The sequence below is a fragment of the Tinamus guttatus genome, unplaced genomic scaffold, assembly GCF_059628265.1.
Source record: "Tinamus guttatus ecotype Peru unplaced genomic scaffold, ASM5962826v1 Tinamus_guttatus_pri_ptg000044l, whole genome shotgun sequence".
NCBI lineage: Eukaryota > Metazoa > Chordata > Aves > Tinamiformes > Tinamidae > Tinamus > Tinamus guttatus.
This window is the reverse complement of record NW_028288578.1, coordinates 2670517-2694238: the sequence shown is the minus strand read 5'-3', so window position 1 is coordinate 2694238 and position 23722 is coordinate 2670517. Positions and strand designations below refer to the sequence as shown.

General features: G+C 35.9%; 1 protein-coding gene across 2 annotated transcripts in view; it reads left to right on the top strand.

Annotated features, from left to right (window-relative positions):
* Positions 1–23722, top strand: part of FAF1 (Fas associated factor 1) — a 142603-nt gene that overhangs the window by 30738 nt on the left and 88143 nt on the right. For both annotated transcript variants that reach the window (XM_088536681.1, XM_088536685.1), the window contains exons 3-7: positions 259–305; positions 2343–2551; positions 4535–4626; positions 5011–5099; positions 12652–12757. In XM_088536681.1, the coding sequence (XP_088392807.1) occupies positions 259–305; positions 2343–2551; positions 4535–4626; positions 5011–5099; positions 12652–12757 (543 nt within the window). The remainder of the gene's footprint in view (positions 1–258; positions 306–2342; positions 2552–4534; positions 4627–5010; positions 5100–12651; positions 12758–23722) is intronic.

The window sequence follows — 23722 nt, the reverse complement described above, 5'->3', positions numbered from 1 at the left end:
TTATTCTCATTCATTCTTCCTACAAAATCCTTTGTGCACACATAGAAGTCTGAGATTTGGTGCAAGTTCATTTTCAATAAGATCCGCTTTTTATTTTGGGAAGGTACTTGACAGCAGGTTTTGACACTAATATTTGCAGAATAGAGAACCTTTCATGGCATATTTTAAAGCAAATCAATAACTTTTTAAAACACAGAAGTTCTGAATTATTTTCGTTGCCCTAAATATCTGTCTAAAAACTTTATTTTCTCTTTTCAGGCAGCTATAAATGGTGTAATACCACAAGAAAATGGCATTCTGCAAAGGTAAGCACAGAAGGTCGAAGCAGTACATGCACAGAATGATGCTATGTAATAGTTCCTGAATCCTAAGATAATAATGTATTTTTTCTTTTAAAAAAGTTTCTAGAGTAACAAATTCATTTCCTGGCAAATGTGATTTAACATTCATTTTTTTTTCTGTAGAGATCGAGGTTCAGCTTGAACACCTATTCAAATCAGTTAATTTTTACCTTAAATTCAGTAGTTGGATTTCTGTAAAGGATTGTCTCTCATAATAAACCTGAATTTTCGTGTGCTCTCTGGGAAGTGAGGACTTTTTTATTCTGCATATATCTAAAAATTTGGAAGATATTTTCTGTAAGAGTCTGTATATCCACAGCTGTGCCTAGCTTAGTATTTTCTTTTCTTCTTACGCGTTTTTAAAGGTATTTTGTGTAGAAAAATACATGATGCACTATCTTGAGATTTTTTTTTTTTTAATTGATGGAAGAAGATACATAGTAGAGGTAAACTGGTGCTTTGGCCTCTATGTCAATACTTGCTAAAGTTATTATTAACTGGTTAGCTTTTGATTCAGGATAAAACCTCATTTGCTCAGTGAGCAAATGCAGTCAGATCTACGTAGTCCAGTTGAGATCAGGTCTCTGCTGTGTTGGACATTGTTTCTACCTGTGTTTGTAAGTCCTCACCCCATGGCATTTATAAATACCAATAAATTTGGAATGGTTTTGATAGGGGGAAGGAATTGGAGAGCAACTCTATCTGGAAAAGGCTTGTAAGGAAGCCCAACAGACCTAGAAGTTCAGTTCGCGGTGGTTATCAAATGGGGCTGACATTCAGCATCACTGACATTCAAAACTGCTGACACGAGGCTTTTTATGTTCTCTTAGAGATTGTCATTCAGGTATTTACAAAGTGTTTTGTAATCGAATTCAAATAGAATACAGCCAGACTTGAAGAAAGTTCATATGTTGAAGGGAAAAATACCTCTTATATTTATAGTTGAGTTTTTTTTTAAAAAAAAAAATCTTGAGAATTAGGATATTCTTGCTTGTTAGCTTTGTTAATGAAACTGTTGTAGTAGTTTTAATTCATAGTTGGAAAGATTTTTTTTTAAAAGATATTTTTTCTAAAAGCCTGAAGGCAAGACTATTTCCCGTGCTCTTTATGTACATGATATGTGTAGGCTCAACTCCAGAGTTGTGAGTTTTGTAGCTGAGAATTTGTCCTGCTGAACCTGCTGACTTGAGAAGGGAAGGAATCCCCTATTAGTGCTGCAGGCATAACATTTTTTTTTGTGAATGTGGGAGGCACAGCAATGAGACTTGCACTAGATTTGTGTGATCTCTGCTCTTTTGTGTCTACCTGCATCTTGTCAAGAGGCTCACTGAGGAAGATGAAGTACTTCTTTATAATGGGGGTTTCCTAAGGTATTTTTGTTGGTACTGTTGTGTGATAGGGATTCATTTAATGACTTGAATGACTTGAGCTCCAAGGCAAGCTAGAATTCAGCATTATATTAATTTTGTACTTCTATATATTAGTTTCAATACATATACCATTATCTTCATTTATGACCATTAGCTACATAACTATCGTACCTGACTTGTTTTCCAGTAATTTGGGATTAGACTTGGAATTATTTTTATGCCTCATTTCTGCTTTTAATTTCTATATGATGATAGTGTGATTATGTAGAAGACTAATGGTTGTCACGGTGCCTTCTAAATTTTTATATGGTCATAGCATTCCTGGAACAGGAACTAAGCTTAGCTTCTTCACCAAATAATTCTGATATTAATTGGACTTTAAACAGAGACTTAAAGCCAGTTTGTCATTTAAGATGTTCATCTATATCATTTCTGAGTCACTGAAATATTAATGTTGATAAGAAAGTTAACTTCAGTTTATTAGTAAGCCAGTGCCTTCAGATATGGAAATATAGCTGATTCAAGAGGCGTATACTGATGACTGTAGTAAGTGAATAATACTATTCATTTTGCTTTGCTGCTCTTTGAACAGGTAATATGTTCTGTGTAAACCTTCTTATGTATCTTTCAGTGAGTATGGTGGAGAGACTTCACAAGGACCAGCGTATGGCCCCACAAGTCATTCTACAGCAGCTTCCTCTAGTCCCTCCTCATCCTCAGCGTTTCGCCATGTAGTGCCATCTAGACAAATAGTGGAAAGACAACCTCGAATGCTTGACTTCAGGGTTGAGTACAGAGACAGAAATGTGGATGTAGTACTTGAAGACAGCTCCACAGTTGGTAAGGATTTGTAAAAATGAAATGCAAACTGTTGTGGTAAATCTTAGAACAAAAAACAACGAAAACCTCCCAAAACTGCAAGCCTCCAAAAAAAAACCTCAAAAAATTTCCCCCACGAAACCCAGCTACCACAGATAATAATCATTTACAAATCTCTTTGCAGCTTTAAAAAACCAGTCATTTCACTAACCCATTGTAAAGGATCTAACAAAAATTTATTTTGAAATCTAGTGGTTTTATGGCTTTGCTTAAGAAACAAAGCTAGATTATTGATTAAATTAAGATGTGAAAGTGTAATTAGGGCTGGGATTGGTGTGGATGTGATCTACGGATGAGCAGATGATTTTGACATTTTGGACGTTTGTAGCATCATGTCTTCCCGTATAGGATTAGTGACAAGATTCATAGGGATTCTGTCTGGACTCAAGATAATCATTGCATTCTTCTTTTTCTAATTTTTATTTGACTATTCTGGGAAAATTAATTGCTTTTATGTGATTCTTTTCACTGTCTTTGTGCTAAAACTGATGTATTTTATTATAGTAAGTTACAAGTGCACTGTTGTTTACAGTGCAGAGTATATTATTTTTGACATTTCTCAAAGAGGGAGTTAATTTATTTTACTACAGAAAAACAGTATTTATTTTTTTGAAGAAATATGCAGATCAAAACAAGGAACTAAACGAGAAATAGTGTGTTCCAAATCTGCTGAGCTTCAGTCTTATGTCTGTGATAAAACTTCGAAATTGAAACGTTTGATTCTTATTCAAGTTGTCTCAGTGTTTTATCTGGTATTGAATGGTGCCACCTAGTGGTGATTAGTTTGAATTATTGATTATTATCGCACTTTTTCCTATTAGTGGAAAGCAGATATGAAAATCTGACCAAATCAGAGTTTTGCACCTGTGCTTTTTTTTTTCTTTCTTATTAACTTCTTGCAAGTATAAATGATTAAGCTAGAAGGCAAAGGCAATTGCTGGAGCTCTTCAAGTTGACAGATAACACCAAATCAGAGAAAGAGTATTCTAGAGGGAGGAACTGCTATTGAGGGGGCCTGGACAGGCTAGGGAAACAGGCTGATAGGAACCTCATGAAATTCAACCAAAGCGAATGTGAAGTTTTGCACCTGGGAATGGATAATCTCATTTTATCCTGGGGAGGAACAGCCAGAAAGCAGCTCTGCAGAGGAGCTGTGCAGCCTTGCAGGGAAGAGCCTCTCACACCTGGGATGTATTAGCATGATTGTGGCCAGCTGATCAAGGGAAGTCATGATTCCCTTCTCAACTGCTGAGAACTCAGCACTTCTCAGACAGCATCTGGAGCATGGTGTTTAATTTTGAGCTCCCCAGTACAGGAAAGATACTGCCTTGCTGGAAAGAGTCCAGTAGAGACCACCAGGATAGTCATGGGACTGGAGCACATGTTACATAGGAGGGGAGACTGAGAGAATGGGATTAGCTGGAAAAGAGGGGAGATTTTACTGCTGTCTACACCTACCTGTAGGGTCCTGAGGTACCTTCCAGCCTAAACTTCAGGGACAAGAAGAGTGCCAAAATGTCTAAAACACTGGAAAGGCTTCTGGAGTAGTAAAGCTGTATGGACACTCAAGCTCTGTATGTCAGGACCATTCATAATGAAATTGGGTATCAAAAATACACCTCATTCATTGCCATCAAAATGAATTGCTTTGGATGGTGTGGAACTAGCATGCACAGGGTAGCACCGATTAAATATGTTCACTATCCAGGTTGTCAAATCCTCATGTAATTCATTTAAATTTGTCTGATGCGATTTTTAACCTTGTTTGTTCTTTACTGTTTGAAAGGTGTGTTATTAGGGTCACTAAACTATAACTAGTTTTCATCATGATTTTTTTTTCCCTTGCTCATATTTTTAACTGTAATTCAGTATTCTTTGAAATCAGGTGGTAAATGCCTGTGTTTTTATATGTGGTTTTCTTTATTTTCTTTATTTTCTCTTCAGGAGAGATAAAACGTATTCTAGAAAATGAACTTCAGATTCCTGCATCTAAAATGCTGTTAAAAGGGTGGAAGACTGGAGATGTAGACGATAGTGTAAGTTTTCAGCTGTGTTTTCAGTTAACTGCTTTCAGTACTTCAAACTGAACATCTGTGGGTGGGGAGTACAATGCAAGAATTGTGAGTTTCTGACAGTGTTACATATCTTGCATGAAAGTAACACAAGAAACCAGGACCAAAATATTGCCAAGAAAAAAAATATAAGTCTCTGTTGTTAGTATTTTTTTTTAATATACTGTATGGCACACCTACAGGAGGGAGGTTACTAAATTAACAGTAAGTGTATTTTGAAACAAAATATTGGTTTGTATTTTAAGTAGGAGTTAGTTAAAAATGATAAATAAACTGTAATATGTCAAAATCACCAAATGCTTTATACTTATGGAGGTTTTTTTTCTTTTTCTTTTTCCTTCCCCTCAGACTGTTTTAAAAACTCTACATTTGCCAAAAAATAATAGTCTGTATGTTCTAACACCTGACCTGCCTCCTTCTTCCTCGAGTCATTCTGGGTAAGTGTTTTGGCTGTGTGTGTGTGTGATTCTTATATGAAGCTGCATGTATCCTTACAGGAACCAACACTGAGTAAATACAAAACACTTTTACTGCTCTAAGACACACTAATGTAAACCCTGAGATTAAGAAACCTCAACACCTAATTCTTGAAAAGAACATTGTTAATAAAAAGTCTTTTTTCTTAAATCAACCTTGGTGTGGTACATTTTCTGCTTGGGCACAAATGTACTCCCTAGACACAAATGTAATTAATGTGGAAATTAAAGCTGGTCCTCGTATCTTATTCTAATAAATTGGTTCATATAATGTAAACATATTATAGTAATTGTAATGTAAATGTACATTGCCATAATAAATAATGTATATATACATTACAAAAACTAATAATAATGTAATAAAGCATATACTAGTCATTAGCAACGTATCAGAATTTTCTTAAATTTTATTACATTATATTATCATATCTTCTTGGACTCGTTAAATGTAGGTAGGTTGAGCAATTAATTTCCTTTAACTGAGTAGGATATCTTTATTACTGTTTTAAATACTCAAAAACTAACTGTGAGTGTTCATATGTCAGTGAACATTGCTAGGTTTTGAAAATGAATGATCATTTTTCCCAAAAGGAATTCCTTACTGCCGTAAAATAATGAGCAATTTCTTTGCTTTCATTACGATGGCTTTTTCTCTCCTGTCCTTTCTCTGAGTTCCTACCAGTAAAACACTAATTTTATTACTAAACCGCTAGGGGGTGCACAGTAGTTGAGTCAAAGTGTAGTTATATGCCTAAAAAGTCAAGTAAGTGAAGAAGATTGAATTTAGAACAAAATTCTTAGACTAGATTGCATTCAAGTTGTCCAAAGTGGAAATTTTTCTTCTGCTGTTGTAGCTTGATAGTAGACTATTCTACAACTGCAGTCGTATTACTGATGAAAGAAAGAAATTTCCTAATGACTACAGCTACTCCAGATTTTGCTAAATGTAACTTATATGTGTATATATTCCATAGAGGAAGTGAAAATTCTGGTTTGAATTGAAAAAGACAAAGGCATTAGGAGAGGGAATAGTGGTAATGGAGCAGAGAGGGCAGAGTGATCCTGAGCTGTGCAGTGTCCTGTGCGTGCTCTGTAATAGCAAGAACTGTGGTTGCACATGAGGACTATAAGCTAATCTATATAAGCAGCTAATTGAACAACAGTGGAAATACTGTGGACAAGCACTGTAGATGCTAGTTGCTTTTTAGAAGTTGTTATTATTTTAAAATTCATCTTCAATTTCAAAATTTTCTATCAACGTTTTTAATTCGTCTTTAAGGAAATGTGGCTGTGAAATGTGCTTTCTATTTCATTCAAATAAATCATTTAACAACAACAAAGGAAAAACATTTAAAAAGATTTCTTGGGCTTTTTTTGTTGGATGAAGAGTTTAAAAAAAGTTTGTACTTTCTGGTAAAATCAAAGTAGTTGTTGCCATTATTTTAGTTTATACTTGTTTCACAGTAGAGATTAATTCTGGATGTTCTTAACATAAATTTGGTAGCTTTGGGATAGCAAATGATGATTAATTAGTGGCTACTTGAACAAGGATGATTTGAAGGCTAGATCATCTCCCTGAAGTCATAAATTCTAGATGAAAGGGGGAGACTTGCCTCCAATTAAAGCATGAATGCAGATCAAAACACATCTAATTGAAGCAATGTACCAAACCCAGTTACACTGTTCACTGCCAACTGTTAGGTCAGGTATTACTTAGATTAGTTTGTTACCCACAGTTTTTGAAAGCATGATGCTAACATCTATTATTAATGGATGTTAAGGAACTTTGCTTCCTATTTTGTGAGTTCATCTGCTGTTTTCTTCAAATGCCTTCTGTTTTGAACTAAATAGTAATGATTTGGGTATCACCAGAATGTGATATCTGAAAGGCCTGAGCTTTCAATACATGTTTTTTAATGCATATGCCCTTCTTAAAAGGAGTAATCTGATCACAGCTCTATAAACTCTTAACTTTGTTCCTGTTCTTGACTCTGGGAGAGAACAGTGTCTGAAGCATCATTTTCCATCTTATTGGTATCCAGGCATTGAGAGTTATTGGGGCAAACTGGATGCACTTAACCCAGAACTGACCTAAGCAAGCAGTGCAATACAGCAAAGTGATCCTGCAGGTTATACAAGCAAAACTGCTGGGGTATCTTCCTTCATCAGCAGCATACCTAAAGATTTTATAGGTTGTGGAAACTCAGTAACGTTCTCCCACCTGCTAATAAATGGAGGTGTAAAGATGAAGTTTAAACGTGAGTTACTGCTTGCAGGTTTGAACGTTCCTCTTGTACAACAGCAGTTAGCAAAACCAAACTTATTGCTCTGACCTTGAGAGTAGTGGCAACGTGTAGCTGAAAGAAAACCTGATTTCAAGTGAGTTCCTGCTTGAGCCCAAGAGCTGTGGTAGCTCCATACTCTTCCTCTGTGCACCTGGGGACCTTCCCTGCTCAGCCACTCAGTGCTTCCAGTTCCTGCCATGCATTCATGCATTTCCTAGTATGTGCCTCTTTTTCTTTTTTTCCTGCATATGTAGGCAGCGTGCCCTGCCTCTGGTGTCCAGCACGTAGGCAGGACAGGAGGCGTCATACGCTGTAGGGAGTGATGTGATCATTGACCAGAGGTTAGCTAAGTGGAATATAAAAATATTAGCCTTGTATCACAGCTTCTTACTGAGGTGGGGGCTAAGTTAGGAATCTTTCCTGTACTCAGCTGTTGATTTTATTTTCACTTAGTTTTGGAGTCTTCTTCTCTGGAGATCTTCCAAACCCTCCTGATGCCACCCTGTGCCACGTGTTCTAGATGTCCCTGCTGGAGCAGCGGGGTTGGACTAGATGATCCCTAGAGGTCCCTTCCAACCTCAGCGGTTCTGTGATTCTGTGTGATTCTGTGAGACCTTTATAACTGCCAGGTTACCTTGAAACTAATGAGTATGTTCAAAAGTTACTGGATGGGATGGGTGAGTGGAGAAAAACATGATTTCCTTTGAAAAGCAGCCTTAAAAGGGAAGATGCTGAAGAATGTCCATCAGTTAGTTGTCTAAGGAGAGAAATCCCTGCTCCCCAAAGCAGCTGCTTTGCTGGATTAGAATCCTTTCCACTTCCCTATAGCGGCCTTTATTGCCTCGGGTGCTTCTTGAAAGCCAGAGATACCCTGCCCAGGAAGAGGCTTGGGAGCATGAGATTGGCAGGTGGGAAGGCTGGCACATGCTTAGGACACGTTCACATTACTCCCTTTCATCTTGCATGTTCTGGGAGACTGTTTTAATGGTCCCTTGAATGAATATGACTGGGCCTTGCTAACAATTAAAAGCAATTTGACGGAGTGTGCATCTTGGAGATGATTACAAATAATATATTAGAATTGTAAATTATATAAGAAATATAATCATCTGTGTGGATAGGAATCAAAAAAAATCTTTTGAGTAATGGGCCCCTCTTTTGCTGAGCGTGTGTTTTTTAGATCCTTGCAGAGCGGTGGAGGCTGACATGGTGTCTTGGTGTATGTTATCAACTGTAGCAGAGTGTTAATGAAGAACGATGTAACCTGCAACTGCAATTATTAGTATTATCTGTTTAGCTGGACAGGAGCAGTGCCTTGCTTTAGTTACTTTGAAAACACCAATAAGAATGGTAAGATTAGTGTTTTATTTTCACATCTGCTCGTGAGACAGTTTAAAAATCCTGAAGTTTAAAATGCAATAGAAAGTAAACAAAAGGGCTCCTGCTCATTTACATGTTAGCCAGATTTGCTAACTGATTGCTGTTTGAACCTAATCTACCATCTCCTGCTGCATTAGCTACAACAAACATTACATTTACATACTGATTTCTTATTTTGTTTTAATGTAAATAATCTGTAATTACAGTAAATTTGGACTTCTGTTGACATGAGCTTGTATAAATCTGTAAGTTTAAAATGGAAATGTTAATTACTTTGTGTCATACCTACTTATATAAAATCCTGAGTTTTTTTTTGGAGAAATCTCCTTGTCACTGAAGAAGATATTTGATAAATTTTATATTATTCACTATAATTTTATAGTGAATGTGTTTCAAAAAAATTACAGAACTGAAATAAAGAGTGCTTGCTGATCATTGATTAAGGATATTTTCTTAGTATCATAGTTAAAAATATCTCTAAAATTTCAAAGGATAATGCAATTGAAAGGTTGTGTGTCAAAAGTCAAACCATTAAGGCAGTACTTAACAATGAATTCAGCTGAACAATTTTATGTATTAAGTAAGTGTTACAGAGCAGTAGAAAACTAGTAAGATTGGAAGCTGAAAATATAGGAAGTATCAATATTAATACTATCTTGCTTTAGTATAACATAAACCAATTTGACAGCTGCTATCCCATTAAGATGAGCATTTTTTGCAGTTACACATTTTGGGGTTCTGTTGTGAATTTAGAAGAATTGTAGTGTAACTGAGTTTCAAGAAGCAAATTCTTGAAACTTTTGCTGCCAAAAATTAAGTTTTAAAGAATACTTTTGTTCTCATTTTGTAGAATTTCAGCCCGTGTTGAATCCTAGTTCATCACTCAGATTTTTAGCGGAGTCTTGGCAGTGTGGTAATGCTGATAACACTGCTATATATGTGATCCCTGGGAAATCCTAAGCTGATTTCTCCCTTGCTAGAAATGGTTGGTGTGGTGACTGTGCTCAGGTCGGGCCTCTTTGGTTTGTGCTCAGACTTGGTGCTTTCTTGATGGAATCGGGGTTCTTCCTGCTATGGAAGGTTGGTGCCCAAAAATATCATTGAGTTCCCTTGTCTTCTGTGCTGGGTAGTGAAGGTATAAGCATTCAGCTGAGGAAAGGAAGTGTAACGGCCAAGTGCAACCTACAGACAAGTGCTCTTGAAATGCGGGAATTGCAGTAAGGACACACGGTGCTGATGAATCGTCTCCTTTAATCCTGTGTCTGGAATTTGCCCCAAGCCCCCATTAAATAATCCTTAGATGAGATGGCACCACTGGTCCCCGTTGCATGGAGGAGTATTGCTGCCCCTAAGGTGTCACGGGCATGGACTGCCCTTCCCGTGCACCAGCAGCTCCTCTTCCTCCTCCTCTCGCCTCCCCTTCCCTGTGGTTCATGTCCTGGGGCTCGGGCAGTGCAAAGTTCTGGTCGGGGAGGGCAAAGGATTGGGTCCGTTGACCATTGTATTTCTGGTAAACTTCATCCTGCGCCTATTTCTTCTTCTCCTACTAGAGAAAAGATGAATAATTGGTCATACATTTTAATAAACAACAATTTCAAAAACAAATTTTTCCTTCTTTTTTAAAAACCCTTATTTTTGGACAAGTCTTTAATTGCATTTGGCTGTGAATATATACTGAGAATATGCTTGTTCTCAGAAAAGGGAATATTTTGTGCTGCATTTCCATTTAAATTCTCCTTGTTTAAATTCAGATCTTCATAATCAATTTTCATAATCCATTGTGTGGATTTCTGTTAGCTGCAACATCCCTGCATCCTCCCTTTGCTTCTCTTTTCTGAGATGTTGTCCTTGTGACCTGTGAGACACCTGATTGGTGTCTCACATAAAAAGCGGTTTTTGTGGAGTGAGATGCTGTAGTTCATACTGTCACTCACATTTTCAGGACTGGGTCTCTCATCTTTTGCAGAACAGAGCAGTAGTATTGGTAGTAGAATGGTGGTTTTTTGTGGTTTCTTTTTTAATCCATAATATCATAGGATCATTGTTCTAAGATGGATACTAAAGCTTCACTATTTGAGGGGAAAAAAAAATCATAGGAAGTCATGTGAGCTACTACGCTAGATCTTCTTGAGGACAAAAATCCATATATCATGGATTTTTACTTTAGAATTTTAATATTATCCTCATTTGGTAATGAAGGTACTTGGTAATTAAGAAAAAAATGAATATTTAACATCAAGATTTTACAGTCTAACCACAATTCGTTTCAGTATGAGAAATAAAATATTCACTTGACCGTTCAGGACTATTTTTTGTCTTTAAAAGGATTGTTAATTAATTTTCAAGTTTTCTAGCCTTTTATAAGAGTTTGTGACAAGGGCAACTAAGTTCACATTAAGCATGGGTTACTTAGTTCAGTTGCATGACGGTGTCTGTCATATATTTGAACTAACCATGAATGAACTTTATCCTCCATGTTACAAAAATGTAAAAGAAAAACAGCACTTTGTGGTTTTGTAGTATGTGATTATTATGTTTAAGATGTCACAGAATCCATATTATGTTGCTGAGAGATGATATTTTTATCAGGTAATTTTTCTTGAGGTCTGTCAGGAAATGGTGCTTCTCTTGCTAAAGCATCCAGTGAGTATTACATGAGTTCCTTAACATCTGAGTAGCAAAACTGCAGACCAGTAATTCCAGCAGAAGAAAAATTAACATATTTGGACTCAAATAGTCTAAAAGTCTTTGTTGTCGCCTTGTATGTCAAGATGCAGCTGGGTTCATCTGCATGAAGGTCCAAACAGAATTTGTCCTTGGAGAAGCAGTGCTGGAGTGAATCAGTAGTTCGCAACACTGAAGTTCTAAAGGAAAAAGTTTATCATTCCCGTTTGTATATTCTTAAAAAAGACAGAATAAATCCAATTTAATTACTTTTTCCACTAAACTGGTCAAATATACATAAATTTTAGAATGGTAGTAAGCTCTGTTATAAAGTTGCAGTTTTGTAGCCTTACATAAGAATGGATGCAGCTGTAATAACCCTGTTTATAATACAAGTCCTATCTTCTATTTTGAAAAGTAGTTTATTACAATTCTGTTTCTAATTAAGTAAACAGGATGCTTTTCTAATGTCTAGATCTTTTGTTATCAGGAAAATCATAAAAGACAAGTTTTATGTGGCAACATGACCATATAGTTGACCTGTTTAATCTTCATCTTAAGAGTTTTTCCTCCATGGAAATTGTTAAGGATATTTTAATGCAGATTTAAAAACAAAACAAACAAAAAACCAGAACTTTGTTCTCTAAATGCACAGTACCCAGAAGAGAAACTTTGTGGTTATTTTTCCATTCCTACTTAGCTGTGTTTATGTGCTTTGAATGAAGCTAACGCAAGGATTTCAGTTTGGTTTATGCTTCAGATAGGCCCAGCGAAGTAAGAGCATGCTCTGCCTTGTTGTGCTTCCCATCAGTTTTTAATGTGTGTTGTAGCCTGATATTTTGTTTGGTCACCAATATGCTTACAGGCCTGGTGTTAATGGCGTTGTGAGTGCTAAATATACCTGATGTTTGTGATGATAATGTGATTCTCTCAATTTTGGAAGTACTTAACGTGAGAAGAGCTTTGAAGGCCGCAGTCACCTTATTAAGGAGGGAGTTCAAGAATGGCCTTGGGTCCTTCTCAGCAGGCTTTCTTGCATTTAAGAGTGAAAAGAGAGATGATAATGTTGTGCCTGGACTTGTCCATGTAGAGTTTAGGGTACCCTGGGGTTTTTGCATGTAGCTGTAAAACAAGCTGCAACATGCTTATCCCTGATTTTCTTGTTTTTCTTTCAACCATTTCAGGGCCCTGCAGGAGTCATTAAATCAAAACTTCATGCTGATCGTCACCCATCGAGAAGCCCAGCGGGAGTACAACCTCAACTTCTCAGGAAGCAGTACCATCCAGGAGGTGAGTTCCCATTCCCAGCTGAAGAATCCAGGTAGCTCATTACAGCTAATGGCAGCCCTGCTAAAGAGGCCTTACGCAGTCTTGCTGGAAAGCATTTTAATGCTCAGTTTTTGGTTTCATCAACATGGATCGTCAGGATTGCTATAAATTGATTAAAGGACTTGACCTTAAAAAAAAAAAAAAAAAAAAGGCTTAATAAATCTTACAGAAAAGATGTTTTTTTTTCCATTGCCATGTTGCTTATTGGGTTAAGAATGATAAGGGAAGGCGGTTATTTGGTTATTCGGATTGGTTTATTTTTAAGTCCTTTGAAGCTTCCACTGCTTTGCTTTCTTTTTAGCAGCCCCAGCTCCCTTTCGTAAGCAGCTCGACCACTGATTCTTGCTGGCTTGGGAACCAGGTGGTTTCTTTGTACGATGCTGCCCATGCGGTTCTGCGCAGTGGCCAGCAAGGGGTGGTGTTGTAGAGAGCTTGTCAGAACCAAGTCCTGCAGGAATTAATGTCTCTCATGAAATCTGGACCCTCCGGTTTTAGAACAAGCAGTCCTTGTGTATTTTTCTCTTTCTTAAAAGAAATATTGTTGTCTAATGCTTCACAGTATCTGATGTATTAGTTAGATATTTCTTTTCCAAACAATGCAGTAACATTGGGGCTATACGAAAACTGAAGAAACCTGACAATCTAGAAATTTGAATTTTTGGAATTTGCATTGCAAAATATTAAGAATAAATGTTTGCTTTTCAAATTAAATACATGTTTGCTATTGGTCTGACACTTCTTTCAGTCAGTCTTTCAGGGTAGAACAGATCTTATTGAAATCTTTCCTGTGATGTGGTGACATTGTAAATAGGGTTATTTTAGGTTCTGTAGTATTAACTGTAGGAGTAATAGCCATCACAGCAATGAAAAATGGCCATAAACTATTTTTGTTATGATCCTTGTTATTCTTAAGATCTAACTTCTGATTTTGCTCTGTACAAAAGTTTGGGTTTTTTTTTTCATATTTAAACTCTATCTTTTTTTTGAAACTGTTACTTTTTAATATAAGTAAATGGACACTATTATGTTTGTGTGTTTTTGAGGGGCTAAGCTTTGACTGTTTTAAAATTAAAAATAATTTACAGACTTAATGAAAATAAGTGATTATAATTGTATATATTTTTTTATTTTTTTTTAATTACGAGCTGCTAAAAGAAAATAGTTACATAGTGCCTGCTTGTTTTTACGTATGTAATATCAATTACTATTTTGCTGGAGAGTCTTAAAGGAACCAGAAAGGTGGTACGGTGCATTGGAATTTATCTTTGCATGCACTGAAGTCATCTTATTTCTTGGCAGTTACAGGTTATAGTCAACCTGTCACATACCAAATCAATTTAAAAATGAGTGGATTATTTTCCCTCTTAAACAACTGAAGGCAAAAATCAAACACACAAAAAAACCCCAAGTACAAAAACCCAAACTCTTCCACCCGTGACCAAATAAATGCTAGCATCAAACCTCAGTTTGCCTTTACCTCTTCGAAATAAATATTACGTCCAATACAGAGTATGAAATTACTAAGATGGGAAGCTATAATGGCAAAAAGATCCCTGGAGCTGCTCACGGCTGTTGATGCTGAGCAGGTGAACTTGTCTGTCTGCAAAAATCTCACTGAAATCACTGGGGACTTGGCGGAGGTAGAAGGGACAGCGACCACTTCCCTAATTATAGAAAACAGGCACTGTTTCGTATGTTAACTCCCTAATGGCTTTTTAATTTTTTTTTTTCTTTTAGCATAGGCTGAGCATTGTAACAAAAGATCTTTGATCATCTGCTAGTTGCTTTGTGTGATTTGGAGGAATCAATAATTCTTTCTTGCTTCTCCCCGTCTCTTACCTCTCCAGAGACTACTAGAATTTTTATTCTCTCTCTCTTGTTCACACTTTCACAAATTAATAGTTTACTTTCCTTCTGGTGTGTTTTTGTGGTAGTGAAGCTTTATGCAAGTTGCAGTTGCCAACCACAAGAGGGCAGGAAGGACTATTCAATTATTACCTAAGTGCCAGTCAGTGTTTTCAAATTAGCTTCTGGTATATTAACAAAAAGGAGTATAATGGCCAAGTTATTGTTTGATTTACAGATAATTGGCATATTGCAGGGAGGAGACTTAATTTCACCCTTTTAAATTAAACAGGGAGATTTAAAAAGACATAAAATATTCATTAATGTTCAGTGATTATAAAGCAGTGGCATATATTTATTCTACCTTTATTACTGTTTCGATGGGAAAATACTGCAAATATTTCAGAAATCGAGTTGGCCATACTGACAAGTTGAAATGTTTAAGCAGTGTTAATGCAATCTGCTCACATGTTCTATTCTATGCAAAAAGATTCAAAATGACTACATCAATTATTAAAAGAAATATTTAAAATTCTATCAATGTTCCATTGCTTGCCACAGTTGAGTAAAACTGTCTCCTCGGGGCCAGTTGTTTGGTTTGTTGCTACTATTAGTGCAGCAAATTTTAAGGAATAAAAAATATTTATTTTACAAATATTTCTGGCAAAACCAAAACAAAAAACTTGCAGAGTAGTCATAAATATTGTGCAATGGTTTATGTGAAATCCAGTGAGCTCTTTGCTGGGTTTTAATAAACTACTGTTGCTTCAGTTCTGTTTTCTTCTTTCTTCGTTTAGAATGTATGCTCCGAATGATATCTGGATGAACTGTTATTAAAAAAAAAAAAAAAAAAAAAAGTCCTGCTATTTTGAATAGAATCCAGTAGAAAATTAGCAACCATTTTGCTCAGGTCTAGTTCCACAAATTCTCACATATAAATTCCATAGTTGGATTTTGGGTGACACACAAAAGTGCTTTTATGACATGTTTTCTCCACGTCTTGAACCGTTGACACATTAAGATTTAATTTTTAAGTTAAACTATAGCTTACTCTCAGTTATAGTCATATAGGATATGCAACCTATTAATGAATCTTAGGAAATGAGATTTTTAAAAAATGTAAATTGTCCAAACATTCTTAGTCTTGGATTTTTATTTATCTATCTACTGATTTTTTTATTTATATTTTTTACGTTAGTTGCGTGGAGGAGTTGTTAATTTGGGAAGTTCATGTTAACATGTTGGCCTAAATTGCAACTTAATCTGTGTCACAGTTTTCTGACATCTGTTTGTTCTTGTAAAATTGCAGTATTAAATTAATTCTGGGCAGATACTGTTCTGGGAAGAAAATCGTGGTTATTTTTTTTTCCATGATCTGTATTTTAAAGCGGAAATGAGTAGGTTTTGTGCTAGTCTGTAGACTGTAAATTAATATATTTCCAGTGTACTGTATGGTTAAATAAGGATAATTTTAACAAATTGAAGTGCTAATACTTTTAAGATTAGGAGGGGAGGAGTTTTCAGTCTGAATACCTGCTCTTCATTCAACTCTGATAATTAAAAGAGGCTATGGCTAGTTGAAAGGAGAGGTGAGAGAGTGTTTTAATTTTGATTTAAGAAGATATGTGGAGAAATTTATAAGACACTTCCACTTTCAACATCGTTTGTTTCCCATCTAATTGTGTTATATCCAAGAATGAATATTTCTTCTACCTTTCATTTTTGCGAGTTGCAGTTTTATTACCTCAGAGATGAAGGGCAAGGTTTGTTGTGTTATTTATTTATTTGTTTAATTTTAATTTTTACAGGGAGGAACACTGAAGTATTTTTGTTAAAAGCGACTTTGTTCTCATTCTTTTATCCTGTTGAGAAAAACTTTTTGAATTATGTAATTTTGAAGTATAAACTTCTTGAATTTTGAAAGCTTCTTTTTTTAATTACAACAACGTGCTTCATACTTTTTATCGCTGTAGTAAACAACCTGGAGGAAAGAAACATTCAGAAAATTTTAGCAAATTAGCTTCCTCCATTAAAAACAAGGGGTTTGCATTTGTCTATTTTACTGACGGTCCAGTCTTTGAAGCCTCTTTTGTGATTTCTGTGGACAGGATTACAGCAGTCCTCAGTGTACACAAGCTGTGGCTATTAAAGGGTGGACAAGTTAAATATGCAGAAACCCCGGGCTCCTTGCATATCTATCTTCTTATCATATGTATCACTCATAAATAAATACATTTTTTGTAACTACTGGAGGCTCGAGTTAAAGATACTAGGTAAAACATATACCATAATTCTTAGTAAAACATAAAATCTGTGCCAAGAAGATGGGTTCCTCAATACTGTCTGCCTTTGCAGAGCTGCATCTACTCTTTAGTCCCTTCCTGTAGCCAATTAAAGCAATCGGAGGCGAGCTGCTTCATATCTCAGTCACCTGTAGTAGGTAGTGTATTTGTGCTCCGTTCCCTGCAGACGGAGCGGCTGAGGTGGGATAAGAAAAGCAGTGTATCCAATAGCACTAGAGGCAGGAGGAGGAACTAGTAACACACAGCACTGCCCGGGGATGGCATAAACTATAAATTCTGTGTTCACAGAGACTGCTCATAGTTTGAAGTCGTTTTTGCAGAATTAAGGAAAAAACTTTTTTGATAACTGCGTGATTGTGAATTCAAATATAAAATGAAAATGTATAAACACAGGCAGAAAGCTCATTTAAAAGACCTAGATAATGGCAATGCATAAATACATGTGAGTAGACGAACTCTCTGCAACATTCAGAAAATTCAATTGATGAAGGGTTTGTACATTTTTGACTTTTGGTATTTGTTCAAATATTTTCAAGCAGGTTAATATTGGGTGAGATCACCCATAGTAAAGGTCAGGCGTTGACATGACAATGTGAAATTTATATATAACGTTCATTGTATTAATATTGTAGCAAAGTAATTGCAATGGGATATACTTGTCAAAGATTAGAGCATCAATATGCCCAACTATTGTACATGCGTAACAGTTTCAGAAACAGCTGTGTTGTGGCATTACTTGTTTTATTCAGATAGTTAAAAAAAATCCAATTCTTATGCTGATAATCAGTACCTTTCATTTTAATATTTGATAGGAAATGCACAAATATTCTATACTACTGGTAAATTATTATCATAGTATCAGAGAGGCTGTTAAGTTGTTGTTATACCAAATGTATTCAAGATCCTTAGATTATTTTTGTGACAACTGAAAGTTTTGCTTTTCAAAGCAATTTGTCATGTAACAATTATATTCAATTTATAGGGTGTAATTACAACAGCGTACGTAATTTAAACACCTATTACTGTTATAGTCTTGGTGCTCTGCAGTGGCAAATGAGAGTGCCGTCTAACAAGATAGGATAAACTTTTTTGAAAGGAAGAGAAAAATCTTTTTTTATAAATCTAAATGAACTTTTTTTTTTTAAAAAAAAAAAGACAAATAACATATTGCTAAAGTAAAATGTATCCACTGGGAGGAGGAAAAAAAAAAAAAAAAAAACTAGCCTCGGACATATGTTAAAATTGTATGGATAGGAAGTTCCTTGGGAATTAAAGAGAAAATATCTATTATGTACCTGCTCAAAAATGATAGCTTTATTTGGCATTCAAGATACCTAGCTGTCTGCCTGTGGAGATAGTTCTGTTTCTAGGGAATTGCAGAGAGAAAAGCATGATTTTCTTTTAATGCAACAGAAACAGCAATAAGAGATAAAGGGCGCTCTTTTACGCCTCTATTAATTATGAAGCGTAATATATTCCCGACAGAATATGTTTCATAACCTGTAATTTGCTTTTTGGTGGGTTTGGGCGTGCATATCATTAAAGAAACGATCTTCAGTTATCAAAAACTAGTAAACATGGACATTTTTATATGCAAGAAAAGGCAGAGAGTAAATAATTGCACTGGTGACCAATACTGTAATAATCCTGTTTTACAATATGCACTTGACAGGTTGTAATAGTGCTAATTGAAGAGACTAATTCACACTTGCTTCATTCTATTCAAAGGCAAAATCAGCAGCTTGTTTTGCTTTTGACCAGATGGTCCTGATGAACACCTACTGTGCACTTTAAGTGCTTTACTAGAATTACAAAGGCTGGGGGCTGCGTCCGACTCAAAATGATTTGAGAAGAGAAAAAAACCTCGCTGCTCAATGGATTTGGTGCAACTAAATTAATTCTAGTGGACCCATTACACATTGAGCCCCCTTTTCAAAGTGCTGAGCCTCCTCGTTTGTTCTGTAGCAATGAGAAAGTGAAAGGCAGATTACTGCAAACAGAAATAAAAAAAAAAGTGCTGTGAAAAGGAGAAAAGAGGCCTTGAAGCCTTTTCATATCATTTGGGTTTTTCAAGTGCGTTATTTTTGGGGAGGGTGGATGTATGAAAAGCCAATTGGAGTGTTTTTTGTTTTAAAGTGCGCTATTTAAGTACTATGAATATAAAAGCAAGAGCAACAGTTGACTGAGTTTACTGTGGTAAAGCTTTGTGTCCAAGGATGAATCAACTTCATTATAGTCAATGCTTTATATTTTCATATGAATGTAGGGTTAGTTTCACAAGACTGTGTCTGTTTAGGATAATTATAATTTAATATTTTCCTTTTATAAAGTTATCACTGTAGATATCTAAAATTCACAGAAAGCAGCGTTTTTTTCTTGTATAAATTTAGAAGCACCCTGAGAGATTAAAACTCCAAAGGAAGCTGTTTAATTTCCAAAGGAAAGCAAGGCATGTTCCAATAGCTCCGAAGCACAGATTATTATAACTAATTAGAAGTCACACATCTGTTAGCTTTCGATTTGTCAACGCTTCTAGTTTGTACGTTTATACCTTCCCTTCTTTCTCTGTCCTTTCCCTCTCCATAAATATGGGTTGGATTTGAGAGAGTCGGAAAGGATAAGGATCGATTTATTTGAATTTGAAAGTAATGAGGAGTCATTGTTATAATTTTGGTTACAGGTTCTGTTCCATAAATGCTCAGTCATGTGAGGTTGTCCTTATTTTCAAAGTAATCGTGTTGAATTGAATAGCTTCCTTCATGTAATTTAAGGATGCGAAGGGTTTTGGGGCTCCCAACCTAATTTAGATTCCTGACTTATTATTTTTTCAAGTGCAATTAAATCCATAACTCAATATTCTCATTTTGAATTTTTGCTGTTTTTACTTTCAGAGGAGGAGAATTTTTGTGCAAAGCTTCTGTCGTAATGCTAGCTATTAAAAAGGTGTTAGCATGAAATGACAAGAAAACGTAAGCAGCTTTATGAACATATTAAAAAGCTATGCGCCTAGCTCTGCTCCGTTTAAAGTGGTAAAGCAATATTCTGTAGCTACATAGCACAGCGTGACTGCCTATGTAAATTATACTTAGTTGAATCATAAATGAAAAACTAAATGTTAGCATTTTTCACAATTAAAAATAATTTGCAGGTTGCAAATTAGAATATAGTAGAGTGTGGGTTAACCTTTCTTCCTGATGTTAACTATTATGTTAACTATATAATGATCACTCTTCTTATTGTATAATATACACTTAAAAAAAAAAGCCAAACAATAACAGTCGTTGAATTGCTGACTTGTTTTCAAACAATGAAATTTGTATTTGTGCAAATTATAGTAGGCACAGTGTTCTCTCATGTTTTCTCATCAAACAACCCAATTATACTTATAAATAGTGAGGTGCTAATGAACTGTTGTTCTGGAAAAGTTGTTTTTTTTTTTTTTTTTTAACTTGAGTAAGAAAGGAAACACTTCACAATTTTAGACAGCTTGCTTAGTGAGAAAATATTTGAAAATATTGTACCTGTGTAAATCATGTTGGTGCTATCACTTCTAAATACACAACAGAAGCTAATCTAAAAACCCTTGGGTTCATATGGAACAGAGCTAGATTCCTGGCTTTGCATATTGCTCCCTTCATTGGGAACTGATGCTTTCCTTCTGTTCGTTGGGTTAGAGAAGATTTTCTTTTCTTTTTCCAGTAAGATACAATTCATATTTAGATTTAGAGAATATAAATGCATTCATTTAATAGAAAAATGTAGGAATTTGCTCTCCAGAGGATTAAGGTGGTGAGTTTATTTAACAGTCTTGGTGGAGATGTGGTACTGAAATACTCTACAATATCTTAGATATAAACAGTGTAATTACAGGACAGTACTACTAAATCATTCCATAATTGCAGTGCTAAGAAAATACTCATTTGTGACTTCAAAAGCGAATGAATAACGCTTATTTTTATGTAGCCCATAACATCAGAGTGAACCTGTTTGCTGTCTCTTTAGTATAAAAAAGTCTGACTGTTTTTTAGTTATATTACTGTATAAAACATGAACTTAAAAGTTATCCTTTTGTATTTGTACCAAGAATCGTGGGCATAAATTGAAGTCTTGCACTCATTTAGAGGATAAAATGGCCTCATAATCACCCTCAATAAATCCCCGTTACTGTTTTTAAAAAGGGTTATAGAAGCTCTGGGCAAACATTTGCAATAAGTGGCAAAATTTATGCCTTGCTTTGTGGTAGTTGCGTGACCAGACAGTGGGGTATAGGATTGTTTTAAGGTTTTTACAGCTGCAGGCAAAAGCATCTGTTCCTAGAAAAGCCACCATTGTTTAATTTTGACACTGACTTTTCCATGCTGCTTGTACCAGTCGCTGGATTAGGTGCCACTAAGATAAAATTTGTTTTAAGTTGCTCCCAAATGCAGCTGTCACTATACAGGGCCGTGTAGCTCAAGCAAAGTAGACATAATCAAAACAAGCATTTTAGTACAAGGTCATCTTATTAGTCTGAAAAAGCTCCAAGTGGGATTTTTGACATTATTGTATCTTGTGAGTAGCTAGGCTGTTAGCTTTGGGGTTTACTTAATTCTGGTGATCACTAACATGTGTGACCACCACGTTAAGTAATGAAAGAAAGAGATTTTTTTTTTTTTTTACTTTATGGTTTTCCCTTTTAAATGTCCATTATATTTACTTTGATTAAGGAGTTACTATGTTGCTAAACTATATAAACTCTCTGTGTATATCTATAGAACCATATCTCTGCAGTGAAATGTAAGGACTTGCAAAAATCAGGGAAAATGACATTTTTGAAAGAGCTTCCTTTTTTTCTTCAAAGTTTCCAGCGAATTAAAAATGAAAGCGCCCTTCATTTTATGTATCCCAGAGTTGTGTTAATTTCTACCCAGCTGGTCTAAAATGATTGATACAAAGCCAAATTTGTGGCTGCCTGCATTACAAAGTCTGTAATTTGCTAATGAATTACGATAATAATCTTTCATCATACATGAAAGATTTAGACAAACAATTTACTAACTATATAGTTTGATCACAATTTTTGGGTTTGTACCAAGCCTCAAATTTATTTTGTTTTCCCCAGCATGGATACCAGACCAAAGCAAACTCATTCTTACCATGTTTTGAAAACAAAAATGCTGGAAGATATAGGGGGATGATGGTGAACAGCAGAAATGATGCAAGCTTTTCGTGTAAATCACCTTACTTTATACATGTGTATGCAAGCCAAACCACCCAGTTTTTGACCAGAGAAGCTCCGTAGTATTCCAGGCGTAGGAAGCTGTTGGAGATGTGGTGCAACCACTCAGCCCAGTGTGTTGGTTTGCTGGAGCACAGCAGTAAATGGAAACGGAGTAGGGATGTTTCTCGAGTTACGGTATGGGACAGACAAACTATTTAAAGCATAGCTATAGAAAGATGTAGGAGGAGCAAGCAAATTCACCTTGCTTATTTATTAAGAAAAGGGCACACTGGGGGACCTTCTGAGGGCAATGTTTGCAGACTGTGGCCTCCGTATGAACAGGCTTGTTGTTACTGTTGGGAGGACTTGGTCATCTGCAGGAGGAATTCCTGCACCTTCTGACCAATGGCTGCTCCCAAGTTCTGCAGAACTTGCTGCTGCATTAGATTTTTCAGTTTTTTTTTTTTTTTGAAGTGAGCAACATCAAAAACGGGAGAGGAGATTTCTGTTGAGGGCTCAGCAGCTTTTCCTCTGTTTCACATACAGGCTCAGGCACTTCGCTCCTTTTGGACCAAGCTTACACTAGGGAGTCCAAGGTGTTTACTCTTACGGATGGTCACCCGAACTCAGGCAAACAAAATCAACTAACACTTGTATTGAGTCCTGTTACTTACTAAAGTAAAACAGTTGAGAACAAACAAACATGATCCAGGGGAAGGACTGGAAATGTGGGCATGTGAAAAGATAAGAAAATGAGCACTAGGGTAGGTGTCGACTGGAAGGGAGGCTGAACTGTGAACAAAGCCAGTTTTGGTGTTTGCTTGTGTTTTGATGTTGCTTTTTTGTTTTTTTTTTTGTGTTTAGAGAACTAAACTTTTTTAATAAATGGGGATGTATTCATGGGTCTTTTCTTACTGAATCTGTTTTTTTTTTAATGTCTAAATTTGTTTGAAATATGATGTTTTTTAATTAGCCTTCTCAGCTGATAGAAAATGTGGAATGGTGTCCTAAAGGCTCAAATCCATCTATCTAAAGTCACATTTGCTATGTTATGTTTTGGAAGAGAAAAGGATTAATAAGAGATGCTGATTTTTCTCGGGCTACCTACAGAAACTCTCACAGACTGCAGTTAGCAGCATGAAATACTATTGTGTTGATTCTTTGCTGAAGGAGCAGGATTTATAAATAACAACTACTGAGACATTCAGGAGCAGATCAGAAGTAGCTCTTAGTTAAATTCCAGAAATATGGATGTTGAGCCCTTCGCACCCACTTGTTTGCTCTGCAGATCAGCTCCTATTGCACTGCCCTGTAATGTAGCTATAGACTGCAATATAGCGTTTTGCAGGGAGAGTTAAGGAGAGACATCTCCCATGACAGTTCAAGCATGATCTCAGTCCACGACTCTTAGTACAACAGAAAAGCAACTTTTATCCTACCCAGATGGAACAGAATTTCTAAATTTTTCATTGGCTTCATAAGACCCAGTCTTGTAATATTAGTGTGGACCTGCCTGACTTGGCAGTTCGTCTTTTGGACCAGGGAGAGAAGTTTCACTTCCTTCTTTTGTACTACAAA